This window comes from Chiloscyllium plagiosum, chromosome 7 (genome assembly GCF_004010195.1).
Source record: "Chiloscyllium plagiosum isolate BGI_BamShark_2017 chromosome 7, ASM401019v2, whole genome shotgun sequence".
Classification (NCBI taxonomy): Eukaryota; Metazoa; Chordata; class Chondrichthyes; order Orectolobiformes; family Hemiscylliidae; genus Chiloscyllium; species Chiloscyllium plagiosum.
In genome coordinates, this window is record NC_057716.1 from 9151561 (window position 1) to 9176712 (window position 25152).

General features: G+C 40.7%; 1 protein-coding gene across 1 annotated transcript in view; it reads right to left on the reverse strand.

Annotated features, from left to right (window-relative positions):
* The window catches only part of armc8 (armadillo repeat containing 8), a 91236-nt gene extending 68010 nt beyond the window's left edge, over window positions 1–23226 (reverse strand). Inside the window, exons 1-6 of the mRNA XM_043692969.1 lie at window positions 23123–23226; window positions 19132–19208; window positions 16665–16736; window positions 12422–12564; window positions 6710–6807; window positions 6278–6370 (exon numbers count right to left, since the gene is read on the reverse strand). Coding sequence (XP_043548904.1) covers window positions 6278–6370; window positions 6710–6807; window positions 12422–12564; window positions 16665–16736; window positions 19132–19208; window positions 23123–23182 — 543 coding nt within the window. The 5' untranslated portion in view covers window positions 23183–23226. The remainder of the gene's footprint in view (window positions 1–6277; window positions 6371–6709; window positions 6808–12421; window positions 12565–16664; window positions 16737–19131; window positions 19209–23122) is intronic.
* Between the last annotated feature and the right edge of the window lie 1926 nt (window positions 23227–25152).

Below are 25152 nucleotides of genomic sequence, written 5' to 3' on the forward strand. Positions count from 1 at the left end.
GAGACACCAGTTCATTCTCTCCTCCATGAAAATTACAGCTGAGTCAAGCTATTCAACGTTCAAACATTGTAGTTACAGATTTAATCACTAAAAGCATGAAAATAACAAAAGCAGAGTGTTAAGAGAAAGCCAGTGATATTCTTGTATAACTTTCAAATGAGAAAATTAAATGTTCAATATCCTCCAGTAGGAAAGTATAAATTGGACTCAAAAGTGCCATTAACTGAGCCAATTTGGTAGAAAATAAATGCACTTAAACACAATTAAGCACAAACAGGAAAGTATATTGTAAATAAAATCACTTAGTTCAGTGTTATATTTGCCAATTATTAATCACCACATTTCTTTTCTTTTTAACTCCCAATTTTCTCTCCCACTGCATTTCAGAAGGATGTGGTGGTGGTTGTGGGGTGGGCGATCTCACTGAAGAATAATGAGAACTGAATCGGATGGACTTGGAGGTGTTTCCACTTGTAGGAGAGACTCAGTAGAAGGGCACAGCCTCAGATTCAAGGAACAACCCTTTAGAACTGAGACAAGGAAGAATTTCTTTAATCTGTGGACCTCATTGTTGGTGAATACTGTGGAGACCAAATCATTGTGACAGAGATAGATAAGGCTCTTGATTCGTAAGGGGAAATCAAAGATTGAGGGAGAAGACAGATTGAAAAACATATCAGCCACTGGACCCAAAGCATTGACTCTACTTTCTCTCCACAGCTGCTGCCAGACTTGCTGCGTTTCTCCAGTTATTTCTGTTTGTGTTTCAACTTGTGTTATATTCTCTATCGTAGCCAGCCAAGCACCATCCTACATAAATTTCAACTCTCTTAGCCTAACACGCCTTCCTCCATTTGTTAAGTCTTAACATATTTATTTCCAAATTCTTGTCATAATTTACAAAGACAGCCAGTGATCTTCAGGCTATATAAACTAAGACTCAACACACATCTACTTCAAACCCAACAAATCCCGCAGCTACCTGGACTACACCTCCTCCCAGCCCCACTCCTGTCAAAATGCCATCCCTTACTCCCACTTCCTCTGCTATATCTGCTCCCAGGAAAAGCAATTGCACTCCAGAACATCACAGATGGCCTCCTATTTGAAGGGCCACAATTTCCCTTCCACATGGTCAACAATGCCCTCCAGTGCAACTCCTCCAGTTTCTGCACCTCTGCCCTTGAACTCCACCCCTCCAACTGCAATAAGGATAGAACACCACCACCTCCTCACCCCCTTCCCCGTCCTCATCTTCCACCCCAATCATCTCCGGATACAGCCCATCATCCTCTGCCATTACTGCCACCTACAGTCAGACCCCACCACCGGAGATATATTTCCGTCCCCACCCCATCAGTATTCCACAGAGGCCATTCCCTCCGCAACTCCCTCGTTAAGTCCACACTTGAAATGGTCCTTGCACATCTATCAGAGATTTTCCTGTACAGGACATTGGTTAGGCCACTGTTGGAATATTGCGTGCAATTCTGGTCTCCTTCCTAACGGAAAGATGTTGTGAAACTTGAAAAGGTTCAGAAAAGATTTACAAGGATGTTGCCAGGATTGGAGGATTTGAGCTATAGGGAGAGACTGAACAGACTGGGGCTGTTTTCCCTGGAGTGTCGGAGGCTGAGGGGTGACCTTATAGAGGTTTACAAAATTATGAGGGGCATGGATAGGATAAATAGAGGTCGGGGAGTCCAGAACTAGAGGGCATAGGTTTAGGGTGAGAGGGGAAAGATATAAAAGAGACCTAAGGGGCAGCTTTTTCACACAGAGGGTGGTACGCGTATGGAATGAGCTGCCAGAGGATGTGGTGGAGGCTGGTACAATTGTAACATTTAAAAGGCATTTGGATAGGAATAGGAAGGGTTTGGAGGGATATGGGCCGGGTGCTGGCAGGTGGAACTAGATTGGGTGGGGATATCTGGTTGGTATGGACAGGTTGGTCCGAAAGGTCTGTTTCCATGTTGTACATCTCAATGACTCTATGACCTCATCTACTGCGTCCATTGTTCTCTATGTGGCCTCCTCTAATCTGGGGAGATAGGACGCCAACGTGCAGAACATTTCAGGGAACATCTCCAGGACACACAGACCAGACAACTCCACTGCCCTGTGGCCGACAACTTCGAGTCAAAGAGATGTATAGCACAGAAATAGACTCTTCGGTCCAGTCGCCCATGTCGATGAGATATCCCAATCCAATCTAGTCCCACCTGCCAGCACCTGGTCCATATCCCTCCAAAACCCTTCCTATTCATATACCCATCCAGATGTCTTTTAAATGTCACAATTGTTCTAGTCTCCACCACTTCCTCTGGCAGATCATTCCACTCAAGCACCACCCTCTACTTGAAAATGTTGCCCCTTAGGTCGCTTTATTGAAGTTTATATAGATCATGTTTACTGCTCTGCCAACATTAATCCTCTGTTACTTCTTCAAAAAACCTCAACCAAGTTTGTGAGACATGATTTCCCATGCATCAAGCCATGTTGACTATCCCTAATCAGTCCTTGCCTTTCCAAATCCTGTTGCTCAGGATTCCCTCCAACAACTTACCCACCACCGACGTCAGGCTTACCAGTCAACTGTTCCCTGGCTGGTCCTTACCACCTTTCTTAAATAATGGTACCACGTTAGCCAACCTCTAGTCTTCCTGCACCTCACCTGTGACTATTGATGATACAAATATCTCAGCAAGAGGCCCAGCAATCACTTCCCTAGCTTCCTACAGAGTTCTAGGGTACACCTAATCAAGTCCTGGGGATTTATCCACATCTCAAGACATCCAGCGCTTCCTCCTCCGTAAAATGGACATTTTTCAAGATGTCATCATGTACTTCCCCACATTGTATCTCCACGTCCTTCTCCACAGTAAACACTGTTGCAAAATACTCGCTTTGTATCTCTCCCATCTCCTGCAGCTGTACACAAAGGCTGCCTTGCTGATCTTTTTAGGGCCCTATTTACTCCCTAGTTACCATTATGTCCTCAATGTATTTGCAAAAACCCTTTGGATTCTCCTAAATTCTATTTGCCAAAGCTATCTCATGTCTCCTTCTTGCCCTCCTGATTTCCCTCTTAAGTATACTCTAACTGCCTTTATACTCTAACGATTCACTTGATCTATCCTGTCTATACCTGACATCTGCTTCCTTATTTCTCTTAACCAAACCCTCATTTTCTCTCGTCATCCAGCATTCCCTACACCTACCAGCTTTTCCTTTCACTCCAACAGGAATACACTATCTATCTACACTCTTGGTATCTCATTTCTGGAGGCTTCCTGTTTTCTAACCATCCCTTTACCTGCAAACATCTGCCCCAATCAGCTTTTTAAAGTTCTTGCCTAATACTGTCAAAATTAGCCTTCCTTGAATTTAGAACTTCAACTGTTGGTTTTAAAGGATAGACCAGATTTAATAGAATTATGGTCGCTAGCCCCAAAGTGCTCTCCCACTGACACCTCAGTCACCTGCCCTGCCTTATTTCCCAAGATTAGGTCAAGTTTTGCACCTTCTCTAGTAGGTACATCCACATTCTGAATCAGAACATTCTCTTGCACACACTTAAATTCCTCTCCATCTAAACCCTGAACACTATGGCAGTCCCAGTCTATGTTTGAAAAGTTAATATCCCCTACCATAACCACCCTATTATTCTTACAGATAGCTGAGATCTCCTTACAAATTTGTTTCTCAATTCCCTCTGACTATTAGGGGGTCTATAATACAATCCCAATAAGGTGATCATCCCTTTCTTATTTCTCAGGTCAACCCAAATACCTTCCACCCAAATGTATTTCCAGGAATATCCTCCCTCAGTATAGCTGAAATGCTATCCCTTATCAAAAACGCCACTCCCCCCTCCTCTCTTGCTTGCCTCTGTCCTTCCTATGGCATGTGTGTCCTGGAACATTAAGCTGCCAGTCCTGTCCATCCCCGAGCCATGTTTCTGTAATTGCTATGGTATCCCAATCCCATGTTCCTAACCATGCCAAGTTCATCTGCCTTCCCTGTTAGGCCTCTTACATTGAAATAAGTGCAGTTTAATTTATCACTCCTACCTTGTTCTCTGCTTTGCTGTTTCCTGCCCTGACTGTTTGACTCGCTTCTTTTCTCAACTGTACCAGTCTCACGTTGACCTCTTTCCTCAGTATCTCCTTGGGTCCCACCTCCCTCCTTAATAGTTTAAATCCTCCAGAGCAGCTCTAGCAAATCTCCCTGCCAGTATATTAGACCCCATCCAATTCAGGTGCAAGCCATCTTTCTTGTACAGGTCACTTCTACCACAGAAGTGATGCCAATGATCCAAAAATGTGAATCCTTCTCCCACATACCACCTCTTCACCCACGCATTCATCTGCTCTATCCTCCTATTCCTACCCTCTCTAGCCCGCAGCAACTGAAGTAATCCATATATTATTCCCCACGAGGACCTCCTTTTTAAATTCCTGCCTAACTTTCTATATTCTTCCTTCAGAATCTCATTCTTTTCCCTTCTTATGTCGTTGGTAACAATGTGTGCAATGACAATGTTTTCCCATCCTCCATCTTGGATTACCCACAAACTCTCCTACTCTGCCAAAGACATGCATGTCCCGAGTCACCTCCGCCACCAAATCCTAGCCACCTAAATACCTGGAGGAAGAACGCCTCTTCTGCCTTGGGACACTCCAATCACAGCAGCAACATCGATTTCACCAGTGTCCTCATCTCTTCTTCCACCCCCACCGCATCCCAGATCCAAACCTCCAACTCAGCACCGCTCTCTTGAACTTTCCTACCTGTCCATCTTCCTTCCCATTTATCCACTCCACCCTATCACCACCACCCCCACCTGCATCTACCTATCGCCTTCCCAACTACCTCTTCCCCACACCCAGACCCACTCTCCACTCCTAATTATCTCTTAGCCCCTATACCCCTACCCCACCTTCCTGATGAACGGCTTATGCCTGAATCATCAATTCTTCTGCTCCTCGGATGCTGCCTGACCTGCTGTGCCTTTCCAGCGCCACACTTTTCGACTATATAAACTAAGCCCTGTGTGTTAGCAAGTGCCTTTGTTTTTCTGGCTTTTTATGCATAACCTCCCTCTCCCTACTTTGCATAATTGGCAGCAGAAACATTTGGTTCCTCAGCTCAAATCTTCTCCTTCAATGTACAACACTTCTGCATACTTTCAACATCATCCTCAAACTTTACATTATCTACTGTCTTTTTGATCATGTTCTCACCTTCCACCATCGCCACTTCTGAAATGCCTAAAGATATTTAATAAGTTAATTTATAGTGGCTAAAGAAAGAATTATAGAACCCCTACAGCACAGAAAGAGGCCATTTGGCCCATCTAGTCTGTGTCAACCTCCGAAGAACATCCCATCCAAACCCAGCCCCCTACCCTATGCATGTAACCTCACATTTACCACAGCTAATCCACGTAACCTCCACATCCCTAGACACTGTGGACAATTTATCATAGCCAATCTACCTAACCAGCGCATCTTTGGACCGTTTGACGAAACCAGAGCACCTGGGGGAAACCCACACAGACCCAGGGGAAACATGCAAACTCCAGTGTCAGTCACCCAAGGCTTGGATCAAATCCACGTCCCTGGTGCTGTGAGGCAACAGTGCTAACCACTGAGCTGTCCTATGACTGTCAACTCATTGACCTCACTTGGCTCATACAGGATGACTACAACATGACATGCTTTTGTTGATAATGCTTTATTTGTTGAATTTTATATAGTTACAAACTCCAGGATTAAATCCAGCTTCTACCACATAACATTCCAAGCTCAAAAGGAATATGAAAGTAGCAACATATCTCTGAAAAAACTAAATGCCATCTTTTTGGGTCAACTAACCTTTGAACCCTATAGCTGATTAGCTACTTTATGCAACAATAAGACACTTTAATTTTAACATCCTGAACTTCTAGATGGCAGACTTTATCTCCACACGAAGCCAACGAAAATACAGGGATAAAAAGAGCTTTTAACATAAACCATTTATGGTTAGTTTGTTTAAAACCAAGCTCTGATCTGTTAAGGACTTTTCTGTTTCCTGAAGTTAAGGACATCAGGTACCTGAAGGGCTTTTGCACGAAACGTCAATTTTACTGCTCCTCGGATGCTGCCTGAACTGCTATGCTTTTCCAGCACCACTCTAATCTAGAACCTGGTAATATCCTAGGAAGCCACAATACCCTAGCAAATGTTTATTGTGTCTCTACTATCAAATAGCTACATTTAAAGCGTCTTACCTTGCAACAATGGGAGAAAATCTGACAGATGTACTCCTGTGTATATCGAGATCTACTAAGCAAGGACATGAGATGTGGGACCACAGTAACATCCTAAGAACAATATTAAAACAAAAGTTAAAAGAAATTATTGGATATGCTAAAACTTCCAAACATTAGATTCTGAAGGCGTGCATCTTCTCCCATTCCCTCCAGTTTCTCACTCCTTAATGGCCTCCCCTCAGAAGCCATATACAGCTAAGAAGCAGGCATGAATTTTGTTGTCATGCCAACAGTGACTGACAACAAGAGAGAAGCTCTCTGAAGGCTTCAATGATGGCCTTACTCTCCATGGTGAGATACACTTGATGAAATGAACAGAGCCAAGCAGAACGCAAGTAAAAACGGAAATGGAAACTATACCTACTCCTATGTCTGAGGCTTTGTACTTACCGTATAAAGTACCTCCACCGGTGTCACAGGACTTGTTAAAATTGTGCGAAGACATCGAAGGCATGCTTCTATAAACTTCAGGTCTGGAAGGAGGAGACCTAATTCAGGATTATGAAATGTTAGAATGATTTACTACACTCAATGATTTACAATATTTCAACTCGGCAACAATCACCAATTAACTATTTAGGAGAACAGCTCAAATTAAATTTCCTATGCAAGCATATGAATGCACAAAATGAGATTAATAAAGTTGTTGAGATGTAGCCATGGTTGACCAAACCAGAACATTATATTATGGTTACATCAGAGATCTGGCTCAAAAAAGGGTGGAAATAGGCACTAAATACTGCTGTATAAAAGGTGTTTCTGGAAGGAAAGGATGTCAGTGGGGTTTGCAGCACTGATTAACAAGAACAATAGCATTGGTGAAGAGAATGCTCCAGAGGAGTCATGGACATAATTATTTAATTATGGCTAAGAAATATTAGTTACAATTATACTACATAGATGGTATTGCATAGATTAACAGCTAGTATCAAAGAGGTGAAGGAACCAATGCAATAGGAAATAAGTGTGCAAGATAGATAGTCATAACAATAATTTTGGTTTTCCTCGTGTCAACTGAGATAGTAATAGTGCAAAGGGCAGAAAAGGGGAAGAGTTGATGATGTTCAGGAGAATTTTCTAAATTAGTATATTTCTTGCCCAATGAAGAACATACTGATAGATCGGATTCTGAGGCATAAGTGGGACAAGTGGATCAACTGTCATTGGGGGTGTATTGATGGAGCAATGATCATAAGGTTTAGGTTCACAATAGAAAAAGAACATGGAATAATCCAGAGTAAGAATTATTAACTGGAGGAGGGGCAACTTCAACAGGGCGAGAACAGATCCATCCAAATAAACCGCAATCAAAGTTTAGCAGAAAAACCCAAAACTGAACTTTCTCTTCTAAAGAGGAGATTTGCATATATTTGAGATACATTCATGAAGGAGAAAGAAAAGACAAACAAATCCAAACTCCGTGGTTGATGAAATGAAGATAAAGCAGAAAACCTGTGTACATAACAGACATTGAGTAGATGTTACAATGAGAACCAGATTGAGTAAAACAAAAATTCAGAATAGAAATGAGAAATGAGCAAGGGAAAAGTTGAAAGGAAACTGTCAGCTAAAATATAACTGAATATCAAAAATCTTCTACAAGTATGAAAATAGCAAAAGGGTAGCAAAAAGAGTAGAGCAGATTAGGAACAAAAGGCACAGGTATGGTTGAACCTAGGAAGAACTTGCCCAAATTATAGTTAAAGGGCAGGTCACTGAGATGCTGAATGGGCTAAACATTAATGATAAAAGATAATGGATAGGCTAAGTGCTCTTAAAGTTGGTAAGAAATCAGGGTCAGATGTGATCATGTATTCCAGGCAAGAGTGAAAATTGTGAAGAATTAGCCGTAATCTTCCACTCCTTCTTAGAAATATAAGAATGGTGACAGAGGATTGGAGAACTCCAAATGTTACAGGTTTGTCCAAAAAAGTTTGGAAAGATAACACAGCAACTCCGTTTCATTGAAATGGTGGAAAAGCTTTTAGAAACAATAATTCGGGACAAAATCAACAATAACTTGGACAAAACTTAATTAAGGAAAGACGGTATAGTTTTGTTAAGGACAAATTATGTTTAACCAACTTGCTTGAATGTTTCGTTGAGGTAACAGAGCGGATTGATGAGGGTAATGTGTTGGACGTGGACTTCCAAAAAACATTTGATAAGAACAAATAAAAAAAATTGCCAACAAAGCTAAAGCCACAAAAAATGGACAGTGGCAGCAAGGAAAAGAGTGACAAGTTTCCTGATGAAGCATTTATGCCCAAAATGTCAATTCTCCTGCTCCTCAGATGTTGCCTGACCTGCTGTGTTTTTCCAGCAACACACGCTCGACTCTGATCTCCAGCATCTGCAGTCCTCACTATCTCCCAAGTGAGGAGAAACAGAGGTCTACAGGTTCAAACACTCTTAAAGGAGGTATACAGTGGGGTTCCCTGTATTTGGACTACTTGCTTTTGTGGCAACTATTAGTGACTTATACTTTGATGCACAAGGCACAATTTCAAAAATTTGCAAGGCCAAATATTTTGCAGGAATTATGAATTGAGAATGCCAAGTGGATAGTGAGAAACTTCTAGACAATTTGGGCAATACTGTGGAATGGGCAGAGAAGTGGCAGATGAATCAATGTAGAAACATGGAAAGTGATTCATTTTAGTAGAAAGAACAAGGGCAGATAATACAACAGAAAGGATTCAATTCTGAAGTAGATGCAGGAAAAAAGAAAGCTGCTTGGTAGCAAATATGCACACATCACATGGAGTTTGAGAAAGTGGTTAATAAACCATATTGCATTCTGTGCTTTATAAACAGAAACAGAGCACAAAAGCAAGAGATTCATAACTAATTTGTATAAGACCCTGGCTCAGCCTCAACTGCAGTACTGGGTAAGACTTGGAGCATCACAGAGGCTGCAGAAAAAGATTCCTGGGTATGATTCAAGGAATAAGGATGTTCAGCTACATGATTGAAGAAACTGGTGTTTTTTATTCCTTGGAGAAAAACAAAGTCAGGAGATTGTTTTTATCCCTTATCATTTTAATCCAAAGAAATTGCCAGAAAAACTCAGCAGGTCTGGCATCAATGGTAAAAGGAAACCAGAGTTAACATTTTGGGTCCAGCGACAGCTCCTCAGAACTGTTACTGGAACCGAAATGTTAACTCTGATAGGAGATTGTTTTTATCCCTTATCATTTTAATCCAAAGAAATTGTCAGAAAAACTCAGCAGGTCTGGCATCAACGGTAAAAGGAAACCAGAGTTAACATTTTGGGTCCAGCGACAGCTCCTCAGAACTGTTACTGGAATCGAAATGTTAACTCTGATTTCTCTGCAGAAATATTGCCAGACCTGCTGAGTTTTTCCAGCAATTTCTGTTTATATTTCCAGCATCTGCAGTTCTTTTGCTTTTTCTTTAAATTATAAAGAGATCTGGGCCAAGTGACATGGAGAAATTGCTCCCTTCAGCAGAAAAATCAAATCAGTGGAAATTCAGTTCAAGTGATTAACAGGAGCAACCCTGACAGGGGGAAAGCAGTTTTTTATATTGTGTGGTTAAGATCAAGAATGCTCTCCACGAGAGAACATTCCAGACTGATTTCATTCAAGCCTCCTAAAGAGGATCAGATAAATATCTAAAAAGTGAAACCGTTGCAGGACATTTGTGAAAAAAAGGTTGGGGATGTGGGATACGATGAGTCACTCACTCAAAGAGTCAACATACATACAATAAGTTGAACAGTCTCTTCCAGTGCAAAAACCATTCTATGACAATTTATAAAAAGATCAAGGTTAACACTTGTAATAAAATTCTCAGCAAGTAACTAACACCTTCAAAGATAATTAGGGTTAGGTACAAAAAGTGTTTTGCTTAACTAATCCTATGAAGGAATAAAAAAACCTTATATTCAATATTTTCTACAATCTTGATTTGGAAATGCCAGTGTTGGACTGGGGTGAACAAAGTTAAAAGTCACAACACCAGGTTATAGTCCAATAGGTTTGAATTCATGTATCTCTGGACATCAGAGTGCATCTGGAAAATTAACAAACAGTGAAATTCACAACTAATCTTGGAAGAACCTGTTTGGGAGAGGTCACAACACAGAAACAAATAAATGAATATTTTTAAGTGTGGCCTCACAGTAAGTCTGCAGTAGGGAGTAGAGTGGATTCTTTCTTGATTATATATTTTATCGAGCTAGGTCTCTTGATTAAACCTAAAAATAAAGCCATAAGTATTAAGTTAGCCTTAAGTTAGCCTGGAGCAGTGTTTTGTAGAGGAATAAGACAGTGCTATTTTCTGGGTCTGTAGACTGAAAGAAGCAAAATGGCCTTTAGTAGAGTGGATATGCTCTTCTTCCTGATGTGGGAGTTTAGGGAGAGTTTATGTATTACTGAGGATTATACCTGCAATAAATGCCATTGGTTGCAAATCCTATCAGATCGAATGGATCGATTAGAGAGACAGTTAGACACAACGAGGAATTTCCAAGAGCAAGGGGATGTGATGGACAGCAGTTTTAGGAAGAGAGAAAGGTTGCAGACACAGTCACATAGATGGGTTAACTCCAGGAAAGGCAAGAGAGGTAGGCAGGTAGTGCAGGTGTTTTCTGTAGCTATTCCCATTTCAAACAAGTATGTTGTTTTGGAAAATGTAGGGGGTGATCGATTTTCAGAGGAATGTAGCATGAACAGCCAAGTTTCTGGTATTGAGACTGGCTCTAATGCAATGAGAGGTACTTCAGGTTCCAAGACATCGACTGTGTTAGGGGACTCTAGTCTGAGGCACAGACAGAGGTTTCTGTGCCCAGCAGCGAAAAATCAGAACGGTGTGTTGATTCCTTGATGTCAGGATCAACGATGTCTCAGAAGGGGAAGAGGGAACCAGCAGATCATCATATACATTGGAATCAATGACACAGGAAGGGAAAAGGATGAGATTCTGAAGGGAGAATATAGAGAGAGTTAGGCAGGAATTTAAAAAGGAGATCCTTGAGTGTATTAATATCAGGACTACTCCCAGTGCTGCGAGCTAGTGAGGACAGGAATAGGACGATAGAACAGATGAAAGCATGGTTGAGGAGCTGGTGTATCAGAGATGGATTCACATTTTTGGATCATTGGAATCTCTTCTGGGGTAGAAGGAAGGAGGTTCTGAAACTTGAAAGGATTCAGAAAAGATTTACAAGGATGTTACCAGGGTTGGAGGATCTGAGCTACAGGGAGAGGCTGAACAGGCTGGGCTGTTTACCCTGGAGTGCCAGAGACTGAGTGTGACCTTATAGAAGATTATAAAATCATGAGGGCCATGGATAGGATAAATAAACAAAGTATCTTCCCTGGGGTGAGGGAGTCCAGAACTAGAGGGCATAGGTTTAGGGTGAGAGGGGAAAGATATAGAAGAGACCTATTGGGCAACCTTTTCATGCAGAGGGTGGTACATGTATGGAATGAGCTGGCAGAAGTAGTGGAGGCTAGTACAATTGCAACATTTAAAAGTTATCTGGCTGGGTACAGCTCTGAAACTCAATTCCTCTACCAATAAAAGCTAACACACTGTCCGCCTTCTTAACAACCTTATCAACCTGGATGGAAACCTTCAGGGACTATACACATGAATGCTATAGTAAGCTAACGGGGTTTAGCACTACTGTCTCACAGTGCCAGGCACCCGGGTTTGATTCCGGCCTTGGGCGACTGTCTGTGTATAGTTTGCACAATCCCCCCCAGTGTCTGTGTGGGTGTCCACCAGGTGCTCCGGTTTCCTACCTCAATCCAAAGATGTGGAGGTTAGGTAGATTGGCAAATTTAGCATGGCTATAGTGTTCAGGAGCGTGTAGACTAGGTGCATTAGTCAGGGGAAATGTAGAGTAAATGGGAGGGGAATGTGTGTGGGTAGGATACTCTTCAGAGGGTTGGTATGGACTTGAGGGGTCAAATGGCCTGTTTCCACACGTAGGGATTCTATAAAATACAGGTCAAATTTGGGATTGTTGTGATCTAGCTGAATCGATGCTGTATGATGTAAGCCACTTAGCTTCATATCAAACATGATGTTCACTCAACTTTACCAAACATTCCTTCACGATCGTAGTACCTTGCAGTAATGCTGGAATTATGTGGCAATCTAACAAAGACTTGACATTATTTTCTGTGCCCATTGCAAGACTTCCTAAAACTACTGCACATTCGGTTTTAAGTTCTACAGTTGAAGTCTCTTGTTGTAGTAGGTAAAGTAATCTGCAAAAGAGAAAAAAAGCATTTCAACATGTATTTAAATTCAAATTGAAGTCAAAAACATTGTTCAATTCATATCTACAGTTACTCAAGCAGATTTCTCTAACTGGCCAGATATAACTTCTTTAGAACCAACAGGCACTTACAGGGAAATGGTAGGGTAGTAGAGAATGTCACTGAACCAGTAATTCAGAGACCCAGGCTAATGGTCAAGGCACTTTGGTCCAAATTCTACCAGGACAGCTGGTGGCATTTTAATTTAAATAATAAAATCTATAATTGGAAGCTAGTAATTGTGACCATAAAACTATCAATTGTTATTAAAACCCATCCTTCAGGTCCTTACTTGGCCTACCTAATGTGACTCTAGATCTAAGCATTGGTTAACTCTTGACTTTCAAAGGACAATTAATGACAGACAACAAACACAAATGTCCAAATTCCAGCAGAGGTATAAAAATCTTGCAAACATTAATACTTTCCTTTGGCCAAAATGTAAACCAAGAATTGAAATCATAGAATACAGTTTTATATTTACCCCTTATATGACCAGTGGTCACAAAAACTGTGGTCCATATTTCATTTATGAATTAATAACTGTTTCAGATTAATTAATTAAACTAATTTGTCATATTCCACAATCAGATGTAAAATGTTGACATTCATGGCATTTAACATTTGTAAAAGAATCCTAATACAACCAACATACAATACACCAGAATGAAAATATCAACTTTGCTTATTAACACTGTCTATTTCTCTTGATTAAAACTCACATCACAAATGAAACAGCAATTCAAGTTTTACAAAATTCCTACTTTGCCATATTACTTAGCTTGCTTAATGCAACATTTTGAAAATGTTTTATCCCTCTGCACAAATGACAGCAGAAACTCAATTAAAAGTGGAGTTTCTAAGATTTAAGCTTATCAAAACAGAAAGTGTGTGTGTGGGGGGGGTCTACATTTACATGCACTAGATTTGGAAAAGGTGAAATCCACCACCACTTAGCACTTTGCTGTTGGAGAGTTGCTGTTTGTCACCCGTGCCATACCCTCAAAAATAATACAAGGTGTCAAACAGCTGCCTTCAATGGTATGCTAGTCTATGAATCTATCCAGGCGATCTAAACCAGGGCAACTTTGATTTCAATATGGAGTGAGTGGTAAGCACAAAGACTTTGGTCTTAGGTGAGATCAGTCAATACTCTAGTATATATGGTAGTTGATACTGATGCTAGAAGTAGAAGGCTTCCTCTATTCCAAAAACTATTAGTAACACAGGTTGAATTTCAGCAAAGAACCCTCTTTTTTACTCAACTTTTACTACATATCCCCCACAGAAAACGAAAAGGATTGTGTGAAGATAATTTGAAAGTGTCCCTTCCTCAAAATGTTTTATTTCTAAGTTGAATGATCAACCTGCCCCAAATCAATCCATTCTCTGGAATTATGAAGCCTTATACACACACAAGGACTTATTCCTAATATTACCGAGTTATCGAGTTAAATACTTCCAGACCTTAGCAGTGGTGTAGATTAGCAGTTTAAGATATTGAGGGTGAAACGAGAAAAAGGTCCAGATAAACTACTCCAACCAGTTAATGAATCAAGACAGAGCCTAAATGTTGCGAGTCAAAATGGTCGAAAACCTGGAATTCCCTTCCCAAAGATATTATGGGTCAACCTACAGCACATGAACTGCGGTGGTTCAAGAAGGCGCTCATCACCACCTCAAGTACAACTAAGGAAGGAGAATAAATGTTGGCCAGCCAGCAACACCTATATCCCACAAATTCATCAAAACATTAGCATAAAATTGCCACCAGGCCCTTAAGGTTTAAAGTTGGGAAACAACTCCACATGCAAGTAAAACACACTGTCATTTTGGAGCTCTTTTCCTAACTGACAGACTTTACAACGAATGGAGCACTTCTGAAGGATAGCAATATTGTATTGTAGGAAAGATAGTAGTTAATTTGCACAGAGCAAATACGCATAAGTAGCAATATGTTAATGAATAGATAATCTGCTTCTGTGATGATGATTCAAGCATTAAATATTAGTCTGGCAACCAGGATAACTGCTTGCTCTTCTTCCAAGTAATGCCAAGGGAGGACAAAAAAGACCATAAAAGGGGAGACAAGGATGCTGATTAACAGCTCCTCTGAAAGATGGCATCTCTAACAGTGCAGCACTCTATCCATTCTGCACCACTTGTCAACCAAGATTATCATAATCAAATTGCAGATTAGGACATGGAATTTACAACTTTTTGACTCAGAGGTGAGTGCACTACAAACTGGACATGACCAAGCTCTGTTTCTTCCTCTCATGCCATCTCAACCAGTACCTTTCCACCAACCCCCTCATCCGCCTGGCTGAACTGGTCCTCCCCCTCAACAACTTCTCCTTCCAATCCTCCCACTTCCTCCAAACCAAAGGGGTAGCCATGGGGACCCGCATGGGACCCAGCTATGCCTGCCTGTTTGATGGATACATGGAACAGTCCAACTTCTGCAGTTACACAGACACCACCCCAACCTGTCCCTTCACTACACCGATGACTGTATCGGCACTGCCTCTTGCTCCCATGAGGAGGTTGAACAGCTCATCAACTTTACCAACAACTTCCACTCCGACCTCAAATCCACCTGGACCATCTCGGACACCTCCCTCCCCTTCCTGGACCTCTCCATCACTGTTTCCAGTGATCGACAAACCACAGACATCTACTACAAGCCCACTGACTCCCACAGCTACCTAGACTACACCTCCTCCCCCCCACCTCCTGCAAAAACGCCATCCCTTATTCCCAAATCCTCCGCCTCCGCTGCATCTGTTCCCAGGATGACCAATTCCATCCGAGACAGTCCCAGATGGCCTCCTTCTTTCGTGATTGTAACTTCCCTTCCCACATGGTTGACGATGTCCTCCAGCGCATCTCCTCCACTTCACAAAACTGCCCTCGAACCCCACCCCTCCCAACGCAACAAGGACAAAACACTCTGGTCCTCACCTTCCACCCCACCAAGCTCCGCATACATCGCATTACCCTCCGCCACTTCCGCCAACTCCAAACGGATTCCACCACCAATGATATATTTCCCTTCCTACCCCTATCAGCGTTCTTGAGACACCATTCCCTCCACAACTCCCTCGTCAGGTTCCCACCCTCCACCAGTCCACACCCCATTCCTGGCACCTTTCCTTGCCACTGCAGGAAGTGCAAAACCTGCGCCCACACCACTCCCCACACCTCCGTCCAAGACCCCAAGGGATCCTTGCACATCCAACAGAAATTTACCTGTACCTCTCCCAATGTCATCAACTGCATCTGGTGTGGTCTCCTCAGGGAGACAGGATGCCTTCTTAAGGATCGTTTCAGAGAACATCTCTGGGACGTCCGCACCCACCAACCCCACCGTCCCATGGCTGAGCACGTCAACTCCCCCTCTCACTCCGTCAAGGACATGCAGATCTTGGGCCTCCTCCACTGCCAAACTACTAACACCAGACGTCTGGAGGAAGAACACCTCATATTCCACCTTGGTACCCTGCAACCCTGTGTGGATTCCAACAGTGCCCTCATTTCCATTCCCTACATATTAACCCAGTCCCAAGCTTCCAACTCAGCACCACCCTCCGAACCTGTCCGTCACTACCCCCTTTTGACCTATCACCTTCATCCACCTATCTCTTTCTCAGCTACCTTCCCCCCGCAACCCCACCTTCATCCCCATCATCTCATACCCAGCCCACAAGCCTCATTTCAGATGAAGGGCTTATGCCCAAAACGTTGATTCTCCTGCTCCTCGGATGTTGCCTGACCTGCTGTGCTTTCCCAGGAAAGCACTCTCAACCATGACTAACTCAGATCAGTAAAAGTTTGTAACACTCTTCTGCAAGTGGTCACTAACGTTGGGTACAATCCTAATTTTGAATGATTCTATTGATCAAATGTATTAAAGGGGTAATGGGCAAAAGTGGGTATAATGGAGTTAGCTTCTAGATCAACCGTGTTCACTAAATGATAGAAGAGGCTACAGGACTGTTCCTGTATTTATGATTCCACTATGGAAAAAAATTAAACTGTTACAATACCTTGGTACTGCTCCCAGGACAATCAGATTAGCTTTTTGTTTGTTATTTCCAATAACAGCATTCTTCATGTCACTGCCAAAACAAAATGAAGCACAAACACAAAACGATTACTGAAAACAAAGTGTTTTGATAGTTCAGCACTTCATTTAAATGTAAAAGATTTTGTTTTCAGAACTTATGTACCTGGATACTCTACCCTCAATATCAGTAGACCCACTAACTAACAACCATACCAAACCAAACCAAAAACAGTTGACCACCTGGAAACCCCATCAATCCTAATTCGTTTTAAATGGCTACCTCTGCTTCAAGGTGACAATGTCCTATGTAGTGCTTGGTCAACTTCCTAGATTTTTTTTTTTAAATATAACAAGGTCCCTCCAATACACTTTGTTGAGTTAACATTGTAAATTATCAGCTTCTCTTACATTTCAAAGGAAGTAACTTAGACTGCTCAAAACAGGAGGGCAAAAAGGGGACATGAGATAGCTTTGGCAAATAGAATTAAGGAGAATCCAAAGGGTTTTTACACATACATTAAGGACAAACGGGTAACTCGGGAGAGAATAGGGCCTTGTGTGGAACCACAGAAAATGAGGGAAATAATATTTGAGTATTTTGCATCAGTATTTTACTGTGGAAAAGAACATGGAAGATATAAAATGTAGGGAAATAGATGGTGACATCTTGAAAAATGTCCAGATTACAGAGGAGGAAGTGCTGGATGTCTTGAAATGGTTAAAAGTGGATAAATCCTGGCTTTGTGCGTGGGAAATCATGTCTCACAAACTTGATTGAGTTTTTTGAAAGAGTAACAAAGAGGATTGATGAGGACAGAGCAGTAGATGTGTTCTACATAGACTTCAGTAAGGCGTTCGACAAGGTTCTTCATGGGAGACTGGTTAGCAAGGTTAGATCTTACGGAATACAGGGAGAACTAGCCAGTTGAATATAGAACCGGCTCAAAGGTAGAAGACAGAGGGTGGTGGTGGAGGGTTGATTTTCAGACTGGAGGCCTGTGACCAGTGGAGTGCCACAAGGATCGGTGTCAGGTCCACTATTTTTCGTCATTTATATAAATGATTTGGATGTGAGAATAAAGTGGTATAGTTAGTAACTTTGCAGATTACACCAAAATTGGAGGTGTAGTGGACATTGAAGGAGGTTACCTCAGATTACAACGGGATCTTGATCAGATGGGCCAGTGGGCAGGCAAGTGGCAGATGGAGTTTAATTTAGATAAATGTGAGGTACTGCATTTTGGGAAAGCAAATCTTAGCAGGACTTATACACTTAATGGTATGGAGTGTTGCTGAACAAAGAGACCTCGGAGTGCAGGATCACATCTCCTTGAAAGGAGAGTCACAGATAGGATAATGAAGGCGGCGTTTGGTGTGGTTTATTTTATTTGTCAGAGTATTGAGTAAAGGAGTTGGGAAGTCATGTTGTGGTTGTACAGGACATTGGTTATTGGAATATAACATGCAATTCTGGTCTCCTTCCTATTGGAAAGATGTTGTGAAACTTGAAAGGGTTCAGAAAAGATTTACTAGGATGTTGCCAGGGTTGGAGGATTTGAGTTATAAGGAGAGGCTGAACAGGCTGGGGCTGTTTTCCCTGGAGCATCGGAGGCTGAGGGCTGCCCTAAGAGGTTTACAGCATCATGAGGGGCATGGATAGGATAAATAGACAAAGTCTTTTCCCTGGGGTGGGGGAGCCCAGAACTAGAAGGCATAGGTTTAGGGTGAGAGGGGAAAGATATAAAAGAGACCTAAGGGGCAACTTTTTCCACGCAGAGGGTGGTACGTGTATGGAATGAAGTACGAGAGGAAGTGATGGAGGCTGGTACAACAGCAACATTTAAAAGGCATTTGGATGGGTATATGAATAGGAAGGGATTGGAGGGATATGGGCTGGGTGCTGGCAGGTGGGACTAGATTGGGTTGGGATATCTGGTCGACATGGACAGGTTGGACCAAAAGGTCTATTTCCGTGCTGTATACCTCTATTACTCAAAAACAAGCCAAATCAAAAGTATATTGCAGTGAAATTTGCTCTAACACTCCAACTCTTTTGAAGTGACATCTTCAGTCACTATTTAGAAGCCTAACTATAATATTACATACATTTATGAATAATCATTGAGATCATTGTTTAAATATGGTTCACTTAGTACTTTAAACCATAAGCATGTCGATTTTTTTTTAAATCACAGAATTATGGTTTTCAATTAAAGTTCATAAATGCTTTTATAACTATTTCCATACATCCAGTTACACACAGAGAACAAAGTATCTTTAATTGCTCTTTCATTCCTAGAATACAAAAGACTTGCAAATATTTATTAACTTCATTAACTGCAGTCTTCAGGCTGATTAGAGACTCAAGACCCTGTAATCTGAAAATTGCAATGAACTTTAGATAAGGATCAGGAGAGACGGAACGCTTATTCTCATACAGTACTTACATAACACCTTGCAACACCTTCTGGGGGTCAGGATCAAAGAGCCGGTCAACATAATGACGACTGCTGGCTGTAACTTCCTAAAGAGAATGAAGTGCTTAAATTAATAACTGCACTTTTCACTAATAGCATTCCTGTTGTTAGCAACCAAAAAAATCATCAAGTTAACCTCACGAGTAGCATTAATCTTCTACCCAAAATGCATGAGGTTCTGAGTTATTTATTATATAAAGATTCAAAACCAAGAAAAACTATAAAGACAAAAGTGCATCATTTTAAAAATAAAACTATTCTTTTCTAAACACCAGAAGCTGTTGTCACAGATACGGCTAATTTCAAATGGAAAATGCCTTACACAAAATAATGGTCGTTTTCCTTCTGTACGTTTATTTAGCAAATATCTACCCTTCAGTGCAAACCCCATCTTTGACATCTTACTCTTTCAATGTTTGCAATTCTGGCCTTGAATTTATCATACAGGACATTTATTGCCACTTCTAAATTTCTGTCCAGTAACTGTTCATGGGAATCGAATTTCAAAATTATTCCCGAGAAAGTTGACTTGTGTACCAGGTGCCAGATCATAAGTTCTCAAGAACATGATGTAGCTTTCCTTTTGTCACAGTGTGTCTTGTTGGACTGATTGTTGGATTTTACTTTTTTCTGACATATGGAGCTTATTCTGACAGGTAAACTATGGATTGAGGAACGCTATCAATGCTGCTGGTGTTTGCATGATGTCTATTTATCCATGGTAAACAGCACTTTAGCAGAAACAAATAAGCACACACAACAATCAAAACGTATTACCATGTTGCTAAGAAACACAAGAAGATTAAAGAGCATGTGCACCATATAGCACTGAGGTTACATGCCCAATGACAGTCTCTAACTCTCATTTATGAATCAAAGTGACAATTAGCCCCATATGGATTCTAATTTACCAGACGGTTAGTGAATAATATATTGGACAGAACTACATTCTACCTCTGCATTAAATAAATATATTAATACTGTCAAAGTTATGGTCTCAGATTTCAAATATTAAATGTACACAAATCCAAATTTCAAAAGTACTTGTTATCGTAATATAATGGTTCCAAACAAAAGTCTTATCCCACTGTCCTAGTATTTAAGACAAGAATCTATTTTGAATGCGCACACATGACTCATTACAGTAGGTGATTATTAAAGTGGATTTCTCAGATAGTGAAGAGCATGAAAAAGGACTTGATGCAAATTCCTAAAATAGTTTATTACAAATAACCTACACTTACAGGCAGTCAACATAATAAACCAGCATAAGGTACTTTAAACCACATTATGCTTTACAACACCTTCTGGGGGTCAGGATCAAAGAGCCGGTTAACATAATGACGACTGCTGGTTACAACTTCCTAAAAGAATTAAATGCTTAAATTAATAATTGCACTTTTCACTCATAGCATTACTGTTGCTAGTAACCAAAAAAAATCAATGTTAATCTCATGGGTAGCATTAATCGACTACCCAAAATGCATGAGGTTCTGAGTTGTTCATTATATTAAAAACGTTCAAAACCAAGAAAAACTATAAATACAATAGTTTTATTTTTAAAATGATGCAAGAAAGCATCACAGAAGCAAAACAAAACAAAATATGGCACCAACATGTCTCAGGAGACATTAAGGCAGATGACCAAAACTAGGTCAAAAAGTATATAGATTTTAAATATTTAGAAAAACAATGAAAGACAAAAAGGGTAAAATGGTGCAAAAAGGAAAGAGCTTAGGGCTTGGGCAGCTGAAGGCACAGGAACTAAAAGATATAACATTTAAAACAGAGTTTTCTGAAAAGGCTAGAATTTTTTTTTAAATTCACTCACGGGATGGGAGTACTGTTGGCTGAGCCAGCATTTGTTGCCCACCCCTGGTTTCCCTTGAGAAGGTAATAAAGAAATGGTTTCTTGAACTTCTGCAGTCCATTTGCTGTACACACACACACACACAACACACGCACACAATGCTATTAGAGTGAGAGTTTCAGGATTTTGAACCAAGAAGACATCTCAGAGGGTTTTAAGGATGACGGAGGTGTCAGAGGGGCTAAGGACATGGTAACTGAATAATGCTGCTAACTGAATGCATGGTAACTGAATTATTTTAATTCACTTGATTTCATTTAGCGCAGTCACCAGTAGGATTCTTATTCAAGACTGAATGTCATACAAATATTGCAGAAAGTTGGCTCTATAGATAATAAAAGATAAACAATTTTGTAATGATACTCCAGTTCAGTGGAAAAAACGATATCTTGATTAAGCCAGAAAGACTACTTAGTGGCAAACCAGGCTCCTGACTCATGAGAAGCCAGTGATCTGTTTTAGTTTTATAGATATATAAATCCTGCTGTTATACAGAGAACCTAGCAATCCAAACCCCACAGTTACAATCATTTCTGTAATCCATGAATTTTGCCGAGCTTTACTTCTTAGGTCTCTCCAACTTCTCCTGAATTCTCAAATATTAAAGGCAAACAGGCTAAACAGAAGAATGAAAAATAACCCTTTCAAGCAAAATTCAACATCCACAACACATATCTTCCTTCCACTTTTATTTTGACAAGAATAATTAAATCAGTCAAATCTAATGGCAACAGTTACTTTAAAAAAAAATCAAATTTTATCACATAAACTGGCATGTGCTGAAAACAATCTGAATTCAATCCAAATCTCAAGTGAATTTAGCCAACGTCATTTGAAATGTACGTAAAACTTACAACACCTGACATGCCCATAATGCTGCAGCACTATGACTGAATCAGTTCAAACTTCTGACAGGTATTTCTAGTTCATAACCAATGGCTGACAAGTTCATAACCAGATCCTGAAGAGTATCATTGTTGCAGCAGCAGGAAAATCTGGAGAAAACCTTCCCTCATCTAGATTACATTACTTTACAGTGTGGAAACAGGCCCTTCGGCCCAACAAGTCCAAACTGACCCGCCGAAGCGTAACCCACCCCTACCCCTACATTTACCTCTTACCTAATACTACGGACAATTTAGCATGGCCAATTCACCTGACCTGCACATCTTTGGACTGTGGGAGGAAACCGGAGCACCCGGAGGAAACCCACGCAGACACGGGGAGAACGTGCAAACTCCACACAGTCAGTCGCCTGAGGCGGGAATTGAACCCCGGACTCTGGCGCTGAGAGGCAGCAGTGCTAACCACTGGGCCACCGTGCCACCCACATTCTGACCACTGTCATTCTGGATATTGAAAATTTGATCAGGGTAGAAAAAGATGGGAAAAGTATCACATTACAGACAGATGCAGTTTGTTGAGAATAAGTCAATTGTTAAACAATTCCTGACTGCTTCCTTTATGGCCACGTTTGACACTTTCCAATGGCTTATTTTGTCAGCATTTCTTCCGCAACTTAGGGTGGTTGCAATTCATTTGTGTGACGGCAACGTTGCAGCATTAATTCTTAGTCCAGTTTCAACCTAAACACAAGAATGGATGGAGCTCTGCCAGATGGACACAATCCAAACTGAGGGATTACGACAGATTTAAGATGTCATGAGACCATCCCAATATCAGTTTTAAATTTAATCTATTTCATTTAAAATGTCTAGGAAGTATTCACTGCATTCTAGAAACATTTAAAGTTTACTGAAGGAAGATCTAGCGCCAAGACACAAACTTCACTTTCACAGGGTAACGAGGACAAGGGAGGGGTGTGAGGCACCATCAGAAAAATTCCCTCTAAATTGAATTATTTCCAATTTATTTTTTCTTCCTCTTTCCCCATTTACGTAAATACAGGTATATAAAACAATAAGCTCATGAATAATAAAACTAAAATAAACATCATGCCAAATGAACAGATACAGCCTTGTTTGAGTATACCCATATCTTCTGTTTACAATATCAAGTTTCCAGAATCCATGATATTTTTCTTTAGGTGGAGTGTTCAATTCCTTCCACTTCACTTTCAGAAATGCTCACCTTTAAGTACTTCTGTTCTCCACTCCAACAAGGTTGCCATTTTATCCTGGTACAGTCCATCTTTCCGTTCTCCTTCTCCCACTTGATTAGGAAGCTAGTAAAAACTGACTTTCACAGCCATACCCTTTTCCTCAGCATCTGCTCTGAAGCAATACATATGAATTCTGACTTGAATTCTACTTATGCAGTTTAGATCCATGCATGATCTCCATACATAGCACTCTTAACATTTCTACAATTAATATTGAACAATGACTTTCTCAGACAGCAAGGACTGGTAACGTTTTCGTTCTATCCATTCACTGCTCTGCACATATTTGTTGTTTCTTTATTGACACCTTTGCTCTGTAACAGCATGCTTTTAAGACTTAAATCTTAACATCTTTCAGTTCTGAGGAAAAACCTAAACATTAACTCAGTTTCACTGGCTCCAGACCTGCTGAGAACTTCCAGCCTTTTTTGTTTGTATTACAGAACTAAGTTGACACATTTAGATTCTGTAAATTACTCCAAAACTGAAGACAATTATTATCCACAGCCAGCAGAAACACGCAAGAATTAGGATATTTTCTTTAGAATGTAAAATGTTAAGCAGTGATTTGTTCGAAGTATTCAAGCCATCATGGGGGATTAGGCTAAATCAGGAGTGCCATGCAATCTTCATCTCCAACAAGAGAATCTACATTGACCCTTGACATTCAAAGACAATGTCATCATTGCATCCCCGCACAAATCAATATCTTGAGAGTTAAAACTGAGCAGAAATTAAACTTAATTAGGGTTGTTGTGGCACAGTTATAGTATCCCTATCCCTGTGCCAGCAAGGCTGGGTTCAAGTCCCACTTATTGCCGACATGTGTCATAAACAGGTGGGTCTTGAACCCAGTCTTGCTGGCTCAGGGGTAGGGATAAACATCCATAAACAGCTTAATGAATATATATCTGTAAATACTATCACTCCAAGAACGAGTCGAAGACTAGGAAACCTGCAGCAATTAACTCACCTCATGACTCCTCATACCTTGTACACTACCTACATGGCACAAGTCTCCCTACTTGCCTGGATCAGCACAACTGATTAACACTCATGAAGCTTGACACCATCCAAGCTGAAGCAGTCAGCTTGCTTGGCACATCTACAATCATTCCCTCCACCATCACTAAAATACAGGAGCAACATGTACCATCTGCAGGAGACACTGCAGAAATTCACCTAGGTTCCTTCAACAGCACCTTCCAAAGCCATGACTAATATCATCAACAAGGACAAGGGCAGTAAACGCATGGCAACACCACCACCACCTGGAAGTTTCCCTTCAGGCCACTCACCACCTTGATTTGGAAATAGATAGTCATTCCTTCAGTGTTGCTGAAGAAAATTTCAGAGTCCCTCCCAAACGGCATGGTGGTTCTATCTACATCAAATAGAATGCAGCATTTCAAGAAAGCAGCTCAACAACACCTTCAAAGGGTGGACAATAAATGCTGACCCAGCCAGTGACACCGACATCCCATGAATGAGCTTTTAAAAAGAAAAATTTCTTAATGAGTCTAAAATTGAGAAATGTGGGATAAAAATCAGATCCAGTCAATTTGGAAATTAAATTATAAATATTTCTACATACAATGGTAGAAGTTTCAAATTCCTTTATACAAGTGATAGTAGATCTAATATCTATTTTAGAAGTGAAGGATAGACTTTTATGACAAAATGTCACTGATCTGAAACATTAACTCTGTTTCTCTCTTCACAAATACTGCCATCAACCTTTAAGCATGTTCTGTCTAAGCAGTGTGATTGCACAACCATTGCAAGAGTCCACGTATGGTAGTTGGCATTTCAATGCCATTCACAACAATGATTTCTGGTTTCAGAAGTCATTGCCATGATCAAATTTGACAGGGAATGTAGGCTACTATTCTTGCTAAAAAAAAACAGAAAATTCTGGAAATAATTTCAGATTTCCAGAAAACATCAAAAAAAGTTTTACTTTTGAATTGATAATACTGGAGAAATATTTTTCTGCATG